Source organism: Rhododendron vialii, chromosome 10a (assembly GCF_030253575.1).
Source record: "Rhododendron vialii isolate Sample 1 chromosome 10a, ASM3025357v1".
In the NCBI taxonomy this organism is placed as follows: Eukaryota; Viridiplantae; Streptophyta; class Magnoliopsida; order Ericales; family Ericaceae; genus Rhododendron; species Rhododendron vialii.
In genome coordinates this window covers 25558685-25577883 of record NC_080566.1, presented here as the reverse complement: position 1 = coordinate 25577883, position 19199 = coordinate 25558685, and the positions used below count along the sequence as shown (strand labels likewise).

General features: G+C 37.2%; 4 protein-coding genes across 5 annotated transcripts; 3 read left to right on the top strand and 1 right to left on the bottom strand.

Moving 5' to 3' along the window:
* Positions 1-981: 981 nt before the first annotated feature.
* Positions 982-5236, top strand: LOC131303568 (aspartic proteinase Asp1). 2 transcript variants are annotated; one of them, XM_058330499.1, is made up of 8 exons: positions 987-1413; positions 2180-2294; positions 2930-3150; positions 3558-3782; positions 3898-4033; positions 4501-4701; positions 4803-4875; positions 4965-5236. In XM_058330499.1, exons 1-8 carry the CDS (start codon positions 1214-1216, stop codon positions 5072-5074), a joined length of 1281 nt encoding a protein of 426 aa, XP_058186482.1. In that variant the 5' UTR covers positions 987-1213; the 3' UTR covers positions 5075-5236. The 2 variants fall into 2 exon arrangements, with proteins under 2 accessions (XP_058186483.1, XP_058186482.1); XM_058330500.1 differs by lacking the exons at positions 4501-4701; positions 4803-4875; positions 4965-5236 and adding an exon at positions 4099-4456 and having other exon boundaries at positions 982-1413; positions 3898-4061.
* Positions 5237-6038: 802 nt separating this feature from the next.
* Positions 6039-8698, bottom strand: LOC131303567 (NAC domain-containing protein 2-like). Its single transcript, XM_058330498.1, has 3 exons — positions 8276-8698; positions 7410-7684; positions 6039-6881 (listed from the first exon to the last, which is right to left on the bottom strand). Exons 1-3 carry the CDS (start codon positions 8451-8453, stop codon positions 6429-6431), a joined length of 906 nt encoding a protein of 301 aa, XP_058186481.1. The 5' UTR covers positions 8454-8698; the 3' UTR covers positions 6039-6428.
* Positions 8699-15707: 7009 nt separating this feature from the next.
* LOC131303042 (protein FAR1-RELATED SEQUENCE 5-like) lies at positions 15708-16871 on the top strand. The gene is made up of 3 exons (XM_058329834.1): positions 15708-15782; positions 15885-16577; positions 16638-16871. Exons 1-3 carry the CDS (start codon positions 15708-15710, stop codon positions 16869-16871), a joined length of 1002 nt encoding a protein of 333 aa, XP_058185817.1.
* Positions 16872-16898: 27 nt separating this feature from the next.
* On the top strand, positions 16899-18448 carry LOC131303041 (uncharacterized). Its single transcript, XM_058329833.1, has 2 exons — positions 16899-17059; positions 17155-18448. The coding sequence occupies exons 1-2, from the start codon at positions 16899-16901 to the stop codon at positions 18446-18448; spliced, it is 1455 nt and encodes a 484-aa protein (XP_058185816.1).
* The last annotated feature ends 751 nt before the right edge of the window (positions 18449-19199 follow it).

Genomic DNA, 19199 nt, shown 5'->3' with positions numbered 1-19199 from the left:
AGCATCTTTCCTATTTCTTATAAGGTCGTGCTTTATAAATAAAAAAACATTCCTCTTTCTTTTTATCGGATTTTTTCTGTGTTGAATACATGCATTTATTTTTGGAAAGTTCATTTATTTATTTTTACTCCTACTTCATTTTTAAAAAAATAATTAAGGGCTCCATTTTCGAGGTTTGCCTTAGCCCCAAAATGTCAGGGCCGACCCTTTTTATGTCACTATAAATAGGTTTTGAAAGGGAAAATGACGGCCAATGACGTGTTTTGATAATTAATAGCCATCACTCCTTGACGGCTATTAATTATCAAAACACGTCATTGGCCGTCATTTTCCCGAAGTTTAAAATGGCCTGTTTGGGTTGTAAATTGGGCCCCTAGGTGTTGTTATGCAACAAAAAATGCTGGACTTATATATTACTCTCTCCGTCTCTAAATAAGTGTTCAGTGCGCAAATTTATGCCTTTAAACAGATGCATTTGTTATGTTTAAAAAATTAATTTTTTCACAAATCAATAGATAGCAATAGTTCTTTTAGATTGTAAAAAAAATAATAATAATTCTAACGAAAAAAGTGTATCTTTCGTAAACCCTAAGTTTGTGCACCAGACACTTATGTAGGGACAGAAAGAGTAATATTTTAAATAACTAGGGGCCTAGTGTTTACACATTTCAAACAAAAACTCATAATATCATTTGCCTCTTGTTTATACTTGGTTGCCACTTTTATGGGAAGAATCGTTGCATAGATGCCAAAACAAAATCCTCCCATCTAAGGCAATGAAAGGGATAAAGAAAGCCTTGACACATTAACAAGAAATCACATATAATAAGTTGAGAAATTTTCACTTTTAAGCCCAATGCAAAAGCAAGGTAAACAAGAGTTGAATTAGATGAAAGCAATACCTCTTTTGACTCCCAAGTAAAGACCCTCCCTAGAAAGAATCCAAAAAACCAATTTAAGCCAAACCATATAGAGTACTACTTTATCTATCTGCCTCACAAACTAACACCTTGTTCCGATAAGGCCCGAACAGCCCAACTGTCACAAACATTTGGTTATTTTTGTGCTTTTACTATAGGAACTGTCTTTGTCACTTCTGTTAAATATTGAACAGGCAGACAAGCCAAAACATCAATTTTTGTTCTAGGCGTTAAATTTCTTGGAGTTCTTAATTTGACTTTTATCCTGACAACTTGAAGAGAGAGAGAGAAAGATGAGAAGTGGGAAGGAGATGGTTATGCTAGTTTTGGTGGCTGTGCTTTTAGGGGTGGTCTCTGGGTCATCGCCAGCTTCTGATAATCAGCCGTCCCAGAGGCGGTGGAAATCCATGTTTTCTGGGGCAAGTTCATCGGCGGTGAACCCAATTGGCTCCTCTGTTGTTTTTCCTATGTATGGGAATGTCTATCCCATTGGGTATGTCTCTTATGTGTAAGAAATACTAGAATTTATTTATTTATTGTTGGCACTTTTCATTTTCCGTAAGTTATAGCAATTCACTTGACAAAAACCCTGTTGTTTGGTATTGTTTTGATGGAGGGTTTTGGGTAGTGAGCGGAGAGAAATAGATAGAAGGAAAGAGTGATAAAAGGAGAGAAATTTATTGGAAACCGTGCAGAAATCCAGGGGGAAAGGTTTTGAGACCAGAAGAAAAGAAACCCGGGCAGTTTCTTTACTTTTGAAAAGATTACTCTTTTCCAGTATCTGAAAACTCACACCTGGAGTTGTTAAAGAATAGTAATCCATGCAATGAGTAATAGTATCCAACCAATTTCCTACGAATTGGACCGAGTTTGTAAATGTACAAGGACCAAGATAGGTTTTGACACTGGTATCTGCACAATGGAAACAAGAAAACAAGAAGAAGAGAGTGTTTTATGCACCCAAGGAAAATTTAGCTGCAAAAGCAACAATAATATATAGTACCCATGTAATCCCCAATCGAGGGTGCATGGACAGGTGAGAGAGACAGACCTTACCTTTTTGCTATACATGCACAAAGCGGCTTCTCTCAAAAAGTTTTACCCTAAAATAGCAACCCCTAGACCTTCAACGAACTCAAGGGACGTTATGCCGTGACAGTATGCCCTCAAATCACCCGGAAGGCATCAAAGAGGGCAGTCCTAGAGACTCAAACAAATTTTTGTGCTCATATAGTGCTTCATTGGTTTCGTCTATGCAGATTTTATTATGTTCAGCTGAACATAGGGAATCAACTGAAGCCATATTTTCTTGATCCTGACACTGGTAGTGATCTCACCTGGCTTCAATGTGAACCTTGTCGTGGCTGCCCTAAGGTAATTTGTGTCCAAATTATATGCCCTAGATTTCAACATATTAATTCATACATGCAAAAACTTTTCATTGGGGATTCCTTGCAGTAGGAAACAATTAACCTCAAAATCAGAAACGTTTTGCTGAATGTTTAATAGGACACCGAATTTATGGGAGTTGAAATTCGTTCATCATTGTTCTAATCCGCCAAAGTTCTTTAGGGATTCTTTTCACAATATCTATCTGACTGAGTGCGCCGACTTTATTATTATTGAGTGAGAGAAAACCTGAAGGACGTTCTGTTTGAGATGGTCCATAGATTATGGCACTCTATTCCCTTTTTAGGTTTGTTTCAATTGTTTAGTAGGACTGATTACAATATTCTGCCTGTACAGTACACACAGGTAATAAAGTAGAGAATACTAGATATCAGAACAATAGAACTTCCTACTTCTGGTTCAAGGTAGATATTGAATTGAATATGTACATTGTATCCAAACCAATTGAAGCCATTGCATAATACCAATTGAAGCCATTCCACAAATAAGATGTATTATAAAATTGCTGCTGAATCCGAAAGTTTCAGTTTCATTTCATCGTGGCTTTTTATACTTGTTTGGTTTCCGTAAGATGCTAATCACTTCTTTCCCATTTATAGGGGCCTCACCCATTTTACCGACGAAGCAATGACCTGGTGGCTTGTAGGGACCCCCTTTGTGCCTCCTTACAGTCTTCCGAAGACTACAAATGCGATGAACCAGAGCGATGTCCTTATGAATTGGAATATGCAGACGGGGCTTCCTTTGGTCTGCTTGTGAAGGACACTTTATCCCTTAATCTCACAAATGGAATCCGTGTTAGCCATCGTGTGGCTATAGGGTTGGTAACACTTTTCATTTCTGTTTTCTGATTTTCTTCTCAAATTGATTTGTCTTGCATTTGATTCCCTTCGTTATAAATACGATGATCCTAGAAACCAGGCTCAAAGTCCTTCTCAATATACTTAAGTGCTTCTATTTGGAGATAGTGCCAAGAAAACCTTATCTCTGTTAGTAAATTGCCTAAAATTAAAGTCTCAAAAAGGCTTGACAACCTCAGTTTTTTTATTTTAACAAAGTTTCATTTGAAAAGAATCCAAGCTATGTGCTGTGCTGAAAGTTTACAAGCAAACCCTTGCGTCGAAATAAGACAATTAGGTTATAACTAACTAGTTTTGTTGCTTCATACTCTTCAAGGTGCATCCAACATGAATAATTAGTTACACTCTAGCTTCTCTCTTATTGCAGATGTGGATATAATCAGACCCCGGGGAGCTCTAATCATCCCTTGGATGGAGTACTAGGCCTTGGCAAGGGAAAAACCAGCATTGTGTCACAGCTACAGAATCAAGGGCTGGTGAGGAATGTGGTTGGCCATTGTTTAAGTAGTCGAGGAGGAGGTTTTCTTTTCTTCGGAGATGATATTTATGATTCTTCGCAAGTGGTTTGGACACCAATGTCACCTGATTACTCGTAATAGCCATTCGATTTTAACCATCCTCCTTATTTTTCAAGTCATTTCTACAGTCGATGCTAAATATGTTTCTGTTGCCTATTTCAAACCCTGAGCACAGTTTTGTATTATCAGGCACTACTCACCTGGGTATGCAGAGCTGACTATTGGTGGAAAAGGGATAGGGTATAAGAATATTCTTGTGCTTTTTGACAGTGGGAGTTCTTACACTTACCTGAATTCTCAGGCATATCAAGCTTTCATTTCTTCGGTGAGTTCCAAATTACTTCTGAATGTTTGTTGGCATTACTCTACTGGTAGAATTCCTGAAAAGAGCTGATATGAGTCGCTTCGCATCAGCTATAACATTTTTATTCTCCGACATTTTGTACTCCCTTCCCTTATCTTTTTTGTTGAATGTTTTGAAATATTTGCCCTACAAAAACTATTTGACAGCATTTGATTGTCAGGAAAAAAAAAACTGGGATATAATTTTCTTGAAAATTCCTTTAGTTGTGGACCCAATCAAAAGGCATGATGCTTGAAAGGGGACAATTAAAGTGGCATGGAGAGAGTAGTTATGCCAGTGACAAAACTCTCCCGCGTCACTTCCATCTCTCTCTCAGGACCTTTCCGCATAACATTTGTAATAAATTCTCAACATCCTGATTCTTTTGGGCTAAGAAGAAAGGCTATGAAATGCTAAACTATTTACTAGCATACTATTTATGCTGTCAGTTGAGGAAAGAACTGAGTGGAAAGCCCTTAAGGGAAGAACCAAATGATAAGACACTCCCATTGTGCTGGAAAGGCAAGAAACCCTTCAAAAACGTACTGGATGTGAAAAAACACTTCAAGCCGCTGGCACTGAGCTTTTCAAATGGTTGGAGAGCCAAATCGCAGTTCGAAATTCCCCCTGAAGCATATCTCATCATCTCTGTAAGCGCAACTCATATCCTTCAAGATTCAGTAAAATAAACACTTTTGATATCAAATGAACCACTTTAACTCACAAATAGCTAACAAAATACTTCCTTCAGTCCAAGGGAAACGTTTGCTTGGGAATTCTGAACGGTAGTGAGGTGGGACTTGAAAATGCAAACGTTATTGGAGGTAAGGAGTCTTATGTAAACAACTATTTCATGGTAAGAACGTTCGTATTTCCCAGTCACAGTGATTCACTATTTTCGCTGTTTCAACAGATATATCAATGCAAGGTAAAATGGTGATTTATGACAATGAGAAGCAGGTGATGGGTTGGGTCTCTGCGAGTTGTGATCGTACTCCAACTTCCAAAGCCGGCTTCATGTAAATATATAGGTTACTGATTTTTTTATGTACTTGTCTCTCTTCTAGATTTCGATGCTTATTTAAATACAAGGGTATAGGGGAAATACCCTGATTACTGTCAAAGAGCAATCACAAATGTTGAATAAAAGCAGTAACTGTATATCTATTTACTTGACCTGGATCATTTACTTTCTGTTAACTGTGTAATTCACCACTTCCGGTTATTTCTGGCCATCATTGTGCCCGGCATCTTCTGAGAGGTCCCGCGACCTACCCCGGTCACCAAGTACCGTCCACAATATATACAAATTTCACCTAACAGCAACTGACTTTTGGAACTCAATCTCAGCGACTTATATGGTCTTGATAAGTTAGATTGTCATTCTGCTAGACCCCCCTGCACTGTTTCAATTACTTTTCGATCATGAAAACACCGTATAACTTTCTCTGTGTTCCTTGTCTAAATGAATAATAGCAGGAATATGTTAAAAGGGAAAATGAGACTATCAGCTCTGCCCTAGTGAAGGTTATTGATTTTCAACTTGAATGGGGAGAAGCCAACTCCCAGAAGGACTTAGAGGATCTCCGATCCATTTCCATTCCTACAAAATGGTAAAATATATTTTCCAAAACGGAGAATGAATGAACTCCAACCCGTCTCCAATTCGATTAACCAAAACAGATATTTCAATTTGAGTCTCCAAATTTAGAGACCCATTGAACATTTGGAGACTGAATAACTTTTGGAACGAGAAAATACACGTAGTGAGGAGTTAATCACCACACCAAAAATGATGAGAAATTGCCAGAGGCCACAAAAAAACTTTTCAGCATATGCCTGGTATTTTCCTCCAGGTATGTGCTTTATTTCCAGCTTATCCGCAAGTTGCCCCAAAGGAGATGTCATTTTCTTCCAAACCGCATGATAAAATACACTTTCAACAATTGTAAAACACTAAAAGATGCAGACTTTTTTGACTCTGCTCTTTGAAAAATGCAATTTCACTCATGTCATATAGTGAAAGAATTAATAGTTGGTACAATCCGAATCGAAGCAAAGTCATAAAAATGGCCTACATGTTGTCTTACAACAAATATTAACACATGAAATATCTAGTCTATGTGCCATCTGATCAATCAAATCCCTCTAACTGCTAACCCCAGCTATGCTCTACCCCAAGATCGATTGATCGACTAAAACACAAAGAATCAATTTTTATCGTACCATCAATTGCACCCGATCACTGCTCACAACAACGTCACCGACATGTGCCAGCTGATAGAACAACTATTGGGTGTATGCAAACCTAATTATATCTGACTAACTAAAGAAAACATGTTTGGGTTCACAATTTTCAATGTTCAATCAGACAAGGCTAGAAAGGCTTCTGCATGTACATGAACATGTCCTGCAATGGGGAGAGCTGGTACTGCGGAAACTGTTGCAACTGAGGTGCAAAAGGATCATCTGTCAAGTCATCCATGAAATCAAACTGGTAATCGAAGGCATTTTCCAAGCCATTATTATTCCATTTGGGCTCGCTCTGGACCTCCTTCTCCCACGTGAAGTCGGGGGACGCGGCTTGATCGGATCCGCTAGAGTCCGTGTGCAGCCGCGGCATCGAATCCGATGTCTCGAAATGAAGCAAATCATTCAGGTGGGTTGGTTGCGATGGCGGTGGCGGCAGCATTGAACTGTAACCTGGTAAAATTTCGGGCTTCTTGTCCTCAATTTCGGGATATTTTTGGGGCTTGGCACTGGCAGCAGTGTAATGCTTTTCAATTGTTCCCTTCTTGTTGTATATGCGACATAACACCCAATCATCAAGCTGCAATGCCCAAAAAATAAATCTCTGTTAGATTAATACGTTATCAAATATACCCGCAAGTGTTTATGTTTCTGCTCGGTCTAAAATTTACACGCAAATGACTCTCTCTGGTACCAAAATTATCAATTTGAATACGCATGGTTCAATTTGAACCTGCCTACTGTTTACTCACTTAAGAGGAAAAATTCAAAAAATAATAATTTCAAATAACACAATGTCATCCTCTTTGAATACCATGCAAGCCGAGGGGTAGCCAAGCCGAATGCACCAAGTACTTTATGCATTTGATAAGGTTCAAATCTCACTCATTATGACTACAACTGACAATGCTGAGAAAAAATCATCTTTGAATATCATAATGTGTACCTGGGTAAGATAGTATTTTTAACCTAAATACATGTAAAATTCTAGACCGGAAATTGGTGTCCACCAATATTCCACGTAGCATCATCCCCATTCTCCCGTAAAAACAAAACCCAAATACTTTTATCTTTATTCCAAAAAAATAGAACAGAGCACGATAGTTACCCTCAAATTGGTTTTCTTGCCAGCCGACCTATCGACGTTTGCGAGGCGGTATTCGTGCATAATCCAATTAGTCTTCACTCCTCTGGGAGCTTTCCCGGCGTAGAAAACCAGCGCCTTCTTGATTCCGACCGCCTTTGGCCTCCCTATCGGCTTATCAGCTCCGGTGGCCTTCCAGTACCCTGTTCCTGCCGCCCTGTTTGGACGGGAACCGTTTGGGTACTTCCTATCTCTCGGCGAGAAAAAGTACCACTCCTTTTCACCATACAAAGCCATACCTGCACGTACAGGCACCAATTTTTCAAGCCCAAATTCCAATCAAGAAGCAAAATAAAAAGACCCAAAAATTAAATTTAATGAAAATGAAATAACACCCTGATTTCAAATTATTCATAGTTCTAGTGGTCTTCCTTACTAATTGCCTCTAAACCAATTTTAAAATACATTAGTCAAATTAACCATTAAACATCATTCTTTCCACTAACACGAACATTTCATTTAGAAAATTTTGTTCAGGAAATTAGATTTTAAATTTCTGGTCCCCAAAATTATGCTTCTGTACTAACTCCGTCCCAAAAAACAATTCCTGGTCCCCAAAATTAAATTTTAAAATCCCAAGAAAAATAGTAACTTTTTTAATAAATTAAAAGAATTCATTGATCTTGAATACTAGCGACAAGAAGTCTGAATTTTTTCAATAAAAATACGTTATTTTCGTCAATCGTTTTTGTGAAAGCCAGAAACTATTAACCAATTTCCCAATATTTATCCCCAAAAAAAATTTACTCGACCATGAGTCTTCACCATTATTAACCTTTTAAGAATGAAAAAAGAAAAAGAAAAAAAGAAGAAATTAAGTAGGTACGTACCTGGGAGCTGCCATGGGTCAAACTTGTAGAGATCAATCTCAGCAATAATCGGGACTGCAATCGACTGCGCCGCACACTTCCGGCACAAGTAGTGCATCACCAGCTCCTCATCCGTCGGATGAAACCTGAACCCCGCAGGCATCTCCAGCTCACTCCCCTTACTCCTCATCGTCATCATTCACAACGTACACCAAACTTCTTCTTGTCTCTTCAAAATTCTCGATTTTCTTCTCTCTCTCTCTCTCTCTCTCTCTCTGAATTGTTCTGGACACTGAACCACGAAGAAGAACGGATGAGGTGGAGGTGTATATATACGTGCGTTTTTTTCCCGTAAGACTATTCTATTTCCACGTGGTGGATTTACTGGGGTTCGTATGTAGAACTGAGGATGGATCTGGACAGGGACACAGAGTGGACCAGCAGCCCCAATATCTCACCAGCGGGCGGACTAATGAGGGCACTACACGTGTGGTGACGCTCGCCCGTGTGATGAATTCTGTCACTGCTTGCGTCACCTACTTCGGAGGCACGCAAAAAAGTCAGGCTTTGACCAACAGGTTTTGCGCCTTGCCATATCGTTGACTGACCCCCTCTGTTTTGCTTTTCTCGCTTCCCAAACGACGTTTTTAGAAAAGCTCGTGGATCTGCTGCTCTCGTTACTGTTACTCTGTTTTACAACTTTCTCGAGTCCACGAATCACATGTTGTTCGTTGGGGGTTATTTGGTCATTTATTCCGTTCTTTTGAGGTTCTTATTTTTTACATATTTATTTTTTGTTTTATAAGACATATCATTCTCTTAGAATACATCACTTTTAATTCAAAAATATTACTACTTATATTTTAGTTAATAAAACTCACCTTAACTATTCTTGTGATGAATCTGTTGGTGTTTTGGCTAAAGAAAACACTACGGGCACTGAGGGGAGTAAACCGATGAGGTAGAGACCAATTAAGGGGCCCACTTCGGGATTCGACACAAATGATCCAAATCATTAATTAATTTTTAATTTTTTTTGGGTATCTTTGTAAAATTTCAAATCAATCGGCTAAATGTAAGTTCTTATCCAACGTTCACTTTTTGTTTCAGAGATTAGAATCCTGAATTCTGAATGAAACATTCGACAATGGGATCATGCACTTACTTTTATTCGATTGATCTGAAATTTTTGTAGGAATGCTCAAAATATATTTAAAAAGTAATCAACGGTTTGGATCATTTGCATTGGTCTCATAATTGGTCGGTACCTCTTCGGTTTACTCCCATCAGCCCCATGGAAGGGCTCTTTGGCCAATACAGTCCTTGGATTATTTTTTTCTATTCAATTTTTCTTTGTTAGTTATGTTTTAATTTTTTGTGAATTATTAGTTTGACTGGAAGATAAGAATCTAAAAAGTAATAAAAAAATCTTTTCAAAATTCACTATAGGCAAAAAAATTCAAAATAGATAGACTTTTCAATTATTTTTTTATTTGAATTATTTTAGTTTGTTCATATTTTTTATTTTTATGATTCTTCTTATCCAGACGAATCAATAATTTACAAAAAATTGATGAAAACTAAAAAAAGGAGGAAAAAATTAAATATAAAAAAAATTTACTCTCAGGGCAAAATACCTCCGAAGTGTAGGAGGGGATTGGAACTTTTGCCAATGGTGAATTTGAGTTGCACATCAGCTGAAATGGCATCCACATGTGCAGCTGACGACATCAAGGCTGCTAGGTGTCATCCACGGCCGAATATGCTGCTGAAGTGGAAGTTTTATCCTATGACGAGAAAACTCTCACGCGAGTAGATATTTATCTCTAGCTCTTTTTCCTCTCTCTCTATTGGAAAATAGTCGGCGGGTTTGGGTCAAATTGGGTAAGTTGTTAGTGGGTTGGGTCTTTAATGGGTCATTGACCCATTTAGACCCATTAACTATGAGTCTAATTACCCATACCCAACCCGACCCATTTATTTTAAAGCAAACCCGACCCACTCATTTAATCCAATTACATATATACTAAAAATTCTGATCGAAAAATTAGAAAAGTAAAAAAAAATTATGATCGAAACTCATAAATTTTTTCAAAAAGACGAGAATAAGTAATTTTTTTTGTCTTATTGATTTTTTTTTTGTTTTTATTCAAAAAATTATAAGTTTCGATTAAATTTTTTTACTTTTCTGATTCCTCTCATCAAAACAAATTAATAAGTCACAAAAATATGACACAAAACAAAAAAAATTTGAAAAAGGACAAAAAAATAAGTCAATTTTTTAATCCAAACCCTTTGCGGGACTACCATGAGAGAAATTTATTCACAGCGGAGCACAATTTCACGGGTCCATTCGCGCAATTAATGGATGAGATGTGTTTTCAATTTTGACTGGTCAAAATAATTGTTACCGGTCACAATTGATTTTTAATTCGGACCATTCAAAATATTTTTGAACGCGTGTAATTTAGAACAAAATAATTGAATAAAAGAGAAAGAAGGCCATGATACTGGGGGTTTGGGGGGGGGGGGCCGAGGAGAGAGTGAGGGGGGGGGGGGGGCCTCCTGGGGGTTTGGGATTTTTGTTTGGGGGGGGGGGGGGGGGGGGGGCCTCCTGGGGGTTTGGGATTTTTGTTTGGGGGGGGGCGGAGAGAGAGAGAGAGAGATAGAGAGAGAGAGAGAGAGAGAGAGAGAGAGAGAGAGAGAGAGAGAGAGAGAGAGAGAGAGAGAGAGAGAGAGAGAGAGAGAGAGAGGGCTCCTGAAGCTTGGGGGGGGGGGGGGGGGGAAGGGCGCGCGAGAGAGAGACCAATTGATGGGTTTGGGTTTGGGTTTGGAAAAAAAATCAATTAAGAGATGAAATTTGGTGGGTTACTTTCATTGCCGAGGAGAGAGTGAGGGGGGGGGGGGGGGGGCTCCTGAGGGTTTGGGTTTTTTGTTTGGGGGGGGGAGGGAGAGAGAGCGAGAGAGAGAGAGAGGGGGGGGCTCCTGGGGCTTTGGGGGGGGGGGGGGGGGAAGGGCGCGCGAGAGAGAGACCAATTGATGGGTTTGGGTTTGGAAAAGAAACCAATTAAGAGATGAAATTTGGTGGGTTACTTTCATTGCCCATTGGGTCATTTAAGTTGACCCAATTGATGCCCAATTATGACCCAACTAATAATGGGTCAGCTGGGTTTGAACTCATTCTTACCCAACTAATAAATAGGTTGGGTTGGGTCTATTTTCTAATTGATGGGTCTGGGTTTGTTAATGGGTCTGGGTTCAATTTGCCACCCCTAGAAAATACTGCGGTGTTTGTTAACAATAATTATAGAATCACAAACTTACACAAAATACTTTACACACACATTCACATCTTCTGGGGCCCCACACACCGGAGATATAGTGTGCGTGGGCCTCAATGTGCATGTGAGCATATTTGTGTAAATGTTTTTAGTTATAGAATAATTATTTTGTTAAATTTCAATCTAACTGAATTTGTGTCGAGTGAGCATTACTACCTCATTATTTCTGAGATGTAAAATTGATAAATTTTAGCTCTCGTCGTTAAGGTTCTTATTTTTGAAATATTTATTTCTCATTTTATGAGATATGTCATTCTCTTATAATACATCACATTTAATTTAAAAGATAAGTAATTATTTGATGCGGAACAGGGCTAGTTTCTCATTTTCATAAAGCTTTGGAGATGTAAATTACATTCTTACCATTTTCTTAAACAAAAACATAGGAATAGTACTTTAGAACACAATTTCAAAAAACAATTATATGCAGTGTTGTTGGATCTACATATTTCATTATTTAGACTCGTGAAAAAATCAAGACTAATTACACTGCAATAGATGATACACCCTCTGTAATCGTCGTTGACCATTCTATTTTATTTTGGGATGTCCAAAATATTTATCCTCTTTGAAAAATCAAAATATATAAAAGATGCGCAGATTTTAACAATCTAACTCTAACAAACCGATCAAAAGTAGTTTTAAAAATAGAGAGTAAATGATCATAAAAGTTCAAAACCAAATGAAAGTTTTGATGGAGACGTGCATTAGTTGGTTGTGTGTCTGTGTCTATATATATATATATATATATATATATATATATATATATATATATATATATATATATATATGTGTGTATATACAGTCATTTTCAAATAAGGTTGTTCTTATTTTAGTTAAAATAAGGACCTCTCCATTTCTCCCATTTTCCGTTTGAATTTTGATGATCCAAGCCGCTCAATGTGTTCAGAACGTGATTTTAAGGGTATCCGCGATGAATCGGCAAAAAAAAAGACCGGAAAGGTCTTCATCCGAGCAGTTTTAATTTGAACCGTTTGATAAAAAATAAACAAAAACTGCTCGGATGAAGCCCTTCCCGATCTTTTTTTTTTGGCTGATTTCTAACGTGTACCCTTAAAATCACATTCTGAACATATTGAGCGGCTCGGATCATCGAAATTCGATCGGAAAAGAGAGGTCCTTATTTTATTAAGTTAAAATGATCCTTAAGAGAATGGGACTATATATATATATATATATATATATATATATATATATATATATATATATATATATATATCGTTAAAAAATTGAGTCTCGTGTACCGAACAAGCAATATGGAACGAAAGGAAATAGAGTTATGCATGAGGTTGGAAGGGGCGAAGGAGACGTACGTACGCACGTAGCTGGCTGGAAGAGGCAAGTCAAAGTTACAAGTTACACGTATACAAGAGTTTGTTCCCTTAGCTTAAAGCCTTTATTGATTTAAACCAACACAGAAACATACTCCTTTTTTTTTTTTTTTGTGAAAGAAGGGGGGGATTGGGATTTGGGCATAAATTGAATTGTTTCTGGCTAAGAATTAATTAAGTAATTTTCTTAATCCGGCAATTGTTGGGAATCTTTCCAAGTAATTAAGGGCAATTAAGAAATTGGGTAGATGACGAAGAAATGTTTTGGTCTAAATCCTACCAGTCTGAAATCATACATACGTACTTGATGATTGAAAAATAAAGACGTGGACTTTGGGCAAGTTAAAGGCTTGAGGATTTATCCGGTAGGTAATCACCCACACGCAAGATTTTCCCGTTCACCGTCACCGATATTAACCTTATGTTCGGGGGTTAATTGCCAAGGGAAAAAAATGAAGTGAAATGAAATTCCTAGCATGAGATCTTTTTGTGTACATGTAGCTCTTTTCTTTCTTTTTTTTTTCCTTTTCTTTTTTCTGTCATTCCTTGAGATTTAACTTAAATCTAAAAATTGTCCTTATTTGAATTTTTTCCGCATTTATTACTTTTGCGCCAAACTTTTTTGAGGTATTGCTTCGTCTCAACGAGAGGAATCGGAAAAATAAAATTTTGGCACTTTTACCCAAGTATTTTGAGAAATAACCACTTTTTAGCGCAAAAAGAGCTCAAAACTAACAAATGCGAAAAAAAATTCAAATAATGACAACATTTTCAGATTTAAGTTAAGTTCAAAAGAACGGAGCCTGAATCTTAGGAGGACTTGGGGAGGGAAATGAGTGATTACAAGAATCAAACCCTATCAATGTGCATGGGGGTATAAGAGAGGCACAAACTGCACGCTACTCAAACCCCCAATAATTCTCTTTTTCATGTTATAAATACATGATTATTTTGATATTATTTTTATTCAATAAAGCTTTGCACACAAAAGGTCTGTGCACGGATTGCTTACAAATCAGTCACAAATGATTCAAATCGTTCATTAATTTTAAAATAATTTTTCCAAGTTATCATGCGAAAAATCTACTCATTTGAATACCTTTAAATGCTTAATCCAATAATTAAATTTTCTTTCCCGATCAAATTAAAGAGATGGTGAGGAATGAATATCTATTACTCCTATCTATTATCAAAAGATTAGGAGTATATTGGTTAACTAGAAGAAACTACTCGTATTTACTAGCTAGGGTGGGGTGCGCGGCTGTTAGATAAATTGAGGATTAACCCGGTAGGTACGTAATTGATATTGGTCAAAGTATTCAGAATTCCGGTCCACGGTAGGGCATAGGGTGAGATCCCAGTTGACCCCTTAATAAAATAAGATACTAAGAGAAATTAATTTTTGTTGACAGAAAAAAAACCGTGACGAGCTCGACAAGGCATATGACATCCTGCATGACCTATTCTGCTATGTACAGTAGGATATTTGCAAATTTAACACTTTAGATATGGATGTTTTGGAAGGTGCTTGGAGATTGCTCTCTCTCTCTCTCTCTCTCTGATGTTTTGGAAGGGCAAACTACTAATCCCCACTCCCCCGGTGTCAGGCCCCCCACTGACACGGCCCTCCTTTCCCTCTTACCCTCTCTCCCTCCCTCCCTCCCTCCCAACACTCTCTTTCCCTTTTACCCTCTCTCCCTCCCTCCCTCCCTCCCTCCCAACACTCTCTTATATTTGATTTAATTGTTATAAAAATTTAAATACTAATAATTTGTTTTTCACATATTTTTTTAATAAATTTATATTTTTGAAATCTACTCAACGAAATCTATCAAACAAGCCTAATATTGATGGTAAAATAATATAAAACGAAAAAATTATATTTTTTACGTAGTCTAAACTATCTAAAGAGGTTGAAAAATATGTTCTAAATTTCAATCCGTTTTTACGTAGTTTAATTATGACCATTTAGGATAAAATGAGCAGAAAACTGAAATCTTTCCACCGGTTTAAACAAATTGAAATTTGGAACACTTAATTTTTTTAACATTTTAGACAGTTTATATATTAAAAAGTATTGTTAAAAAATTAAGTGTTCCAAATTTAAATCCGCTTGAACCGGTGGAAAGATTTTAGTTTCCTGATCATTTTATCCTAAATAGTCATAATTAAATTTTGACTCTAGGACTCTCGTTGATAAGCCCTAAGAGATATTTGATTGTAAAAGGTCAAAAATTCATTATGACCATTTAAGATAAAATGAAAAAAAAACAAGATCTTTCCATCGATTGAACCGGATTGAAAATCGGAACACTAAAATAATTTTAAATAAAAAAAAAAAGAAAAAAGATACAGAGTATAAATATTATTAATTAAATAAAAAAATAACAAATTAATTGCAACGGTCGAAAGTCGGAAGTTGCAACAGTTAAAAGTTAATCGCATGGTTGAAAGTTGCAACTGTTGGACATTGGTTGAAAAGTCTTTTTGAAGGTTGAAAAAAATTAATTGCACCATTGGTCGAAAAGTCTTTCTGAAGTTGGAAAAAATTAATTGCACCATTGGTTGAAAAGCGCCTATATATTCAGTTGCCTGTATATTTACTTGTGTATGTCTTGACCTATATATTCACACTTACTCTCATTCACCACATCCTTAAAATTTTCTCAACTTTCATTTCATTTTTGTAATTCATAGAAGAACATTATGGATCAGTGCAATTTTTCATTTTCGGATAGTTGGTCAGTTGGAAACAATGTTATGAATGACGTTTCGTGTGGGGAGAGCAGCTCCTACGTTGGGCGAGATTACACAGCCGAATTTACGACTGACCAGGTTAGTTAGTACGTATTTGTTGTTATTATACATATTTGTTACTTATTTTGAAAGTCGGCTGCATAATGTTTTGTTTATACGTATTCATTTTTTTTGTTATAGATATTTGAAACTAGAGCTGTCATGGTAGATTGGGTGCGAAGAGTTGGTAAGGAAAATGGTTTTGTGATTGTTATAAGTAAATCTGCTAGTATAAAAGGCAACAAGATGCCGAAATGCATTTTTATTTATGAAAGGGGAGGATTGTACAGACCGCCACCGGAAGGGCATTCAATGCAAAGGATTACTGGAACTAAAAAATGTGATTGCCCATTTAAGCTGCGAGGTGTACCACAACCTCCAGACGGTGTCATGTGGAGTTTGAAGGTTGTTAAAGGTTTTCATAACCATGAACCAGTTGAAAGTTTTGAGGGACATGAGTACCCATCAAGGTTAACCCCAATCCAGCAGCAATTAGTTCGTGACATGTCTAGCAGTACCGCGCCTCGAGAAATTCTTAATTTCCTGAGACAACAAGACTCATCAATTAGTACAGGAATCAGGAGTATTTACAATGTGAATGCACAATATAAGAAAGAGCAATTAGGGGGTCTATCTCCTATTGGGTACGTCTTGAATGAATTAAAGGAGAAAAATTACATTTACGACTATCATACAAATGAACACACCAACGAAATCACAGATATTCTTTGGGTTCATCCTAGAAGCCTAGAGCTATCTGTCAATTTTTCATCCGTGTTGATTATTGATGCGACATACAAGAGTAATGAGTATCGGATTCTACTCTTGGAAGTTGTGGGTATCACATCCACAATGAAAACTTACTCTCTTATGTTTGCATATTTGAATAATGAGACAAAAGAACGACTGATATGGGCATTGGATACTTTAAAGAGATGGATGGTTGGAAAAGGGGTAGCGTTGCCATCAGTGGTTGTTTCAGATAGGGATATGGCACTTCTTGGCGCCATTGAAATATGTTTTCCCTTCGCACAACACATCCTTTGTATTTGGCACATAAATCAATGTGTAATAAAGAAGTGCAGCCCTATGCTTGGTACGAGGTGGGACGAATTTTTCGAGGCATGACAGTTGCTTATTCATTCATCGACACCGATGTCTTTGCAACAGAGGTGGAATGCCATGTGCGAAAAGTTTGAGCAATACTCTAATGCCATGCAATACCTTTGGGACACATGGTTAGATCCTTACAAAGAACGATTTGTTGCAGCATATATAAACCAATTTATGCACCTTGGGAGCAATTCAAGCCAAAGGTAACTTTTCTATAGTCATTGTACATTTACTATCCTGCACTAAAAAATACTTTATATAACTTTCTTATTTAACATAGTGTATTATTAAATTGTAGGGCAGAGTCTGCGCATGCGAGGCTCAAACGATACTTGGGAGATACCATGTCCTCGCTTCAAACATCTTTTCAGAAAATAGAAAAGATGTTGACCAGTCAATTCGGGGATATTCAGGGATCGTTCCAAAAATCTCTCAACATTCCACGACACATACATCTGCATGAAGGCATTTATAGTGAAATCAGAGGTCGCATTTCATTACAGGCAATGAACTTGATCCATAAGCAGGCACAACGCATTGAAAGCAAAGCCGGCCTTTGCTTTTGTAAGATCAAAAGGACACACGGATTGCCATGCTTTCACGATATTGCACTTTATCGTTCTGTGGACAGGCCAATTCTGCTAAGCTCTATCCACCCTCACTGGAGTACGTTGTCCATGCACGCCCAGAGGCATACTGATGAGGGAGCACGATCCGACAGAGCAGCTCAACTTATTGAAAGATTAAATGAAATGGATTCCGACAATCGAGAGTCTATGATAGACAGGTTTCTTGATATGGTGGATCCATCTCGTTGCACAGTTCGACCTCCAGCATATAACACAGAACACAGGGGTCGACTTACAAGCAGGGATGAGCAGAATAGAGGTCGTATACCTTCCTTCACAGTATCCACTTCAGAATCTCGAGCCTCACGTATGCCAACATCACAAGGGAGCAATAAGAGGGATCACCTCGTTCAGAAATTTCCTCAGCAATATCAGCGTTATATTTCCCACTGTGTTGACGTTCGAGCCGATGGTCATTGTGGCTTTAGGGCGATAGCCGCGCAACTCTATGGTTCTGAAGATGAATGGGCTCAAGTACGACAGGACCTTATCCAAGAGATTGAACAAAATAGGGTCCTGTACGATCAGGTTTATCCAGAACGTAATTATGTATCCTATGTGCTACAAAGACTTCGTTGCTTCCAGCCATCGGCACCAGAGGATCATTGGATGGATTCTATATCATTGGGACTTGTCATCGCATCAACGTACAACGTTGTACTACATACATTCGATATGATTGCTTCGAGTTGTTTCACTCACTTGCCGTTGAGCTCCCATCCAGTTCCCTTAGAAGCGCGCACACATATAACTATTGGCCGTGTTAATGACAATCACTTCGTGCAAGTTTCCCTATACCGTCATTACCCTATACCACCCATCATCATATGGTGGAGGCCAAATGCATCAAATGAAGCACAAGGATGGGCTCATCCTTATGAAACACGCCTCCAATTGTGGTACGAAGTGATGCAGATATATCCGCCGGGACGACAACCACAATTTGGCGAAAATATTGACTAAATTTGTGCATTTATTTATGTTCATGTATTGGTTCTATATACTTAATTATAATTAAATGAATTTCGATTTCAGTTTGCATTATTGATTGTTTAGAGAAATATAAAGTAAATTTAAGTGAATTCAACATACATAATTTATTTGAAAACTCAAATCTAGAAGTTTCAAAAAATGAACGACAAAAAAAAAAAAGATAATGTATTGGGCCCAAAAAAATTATTTAATATTTCATGTTCAATATTAGACTTGTTTGATAGATTTCGTTGAGTAGATTTCAAATATATAAAATTTATTTAAAAAAATATGTGATTTCAACATTTTCAGACAGTTTATAAATTAAAAAATATAATTAAAAATTTAAGTGTTCCAAATTTCAATCCGTTTGAATATGTGAAAATATTTTATTATTCTGATCATTTTATCCTAAATGGTCATAATTAAATTTTGACTCTAGGGCTCTCGTTTTTTAACCCCAAGAGATATTTGATTCTACGACTTTCTTAGGGTTAATCAACGAGAGCGCCATATTCAAAATTTAATTATGACCATTTAGGATAAAATAATCAGAAAACTAAAACTTTTCCACTGGTTCAAACGGATTGAAATTTGGAACACTTAATTTTTCAAACTCTTTATACATTTTAAACTACCACAAAAATATAGTTTTTTTGTTTTACATTATTTCATCATCGATATTAGGCTCGTTTAATAGGTTTCGTTGAGTAGATTTCAAAAATATATAATTTATTTTAAA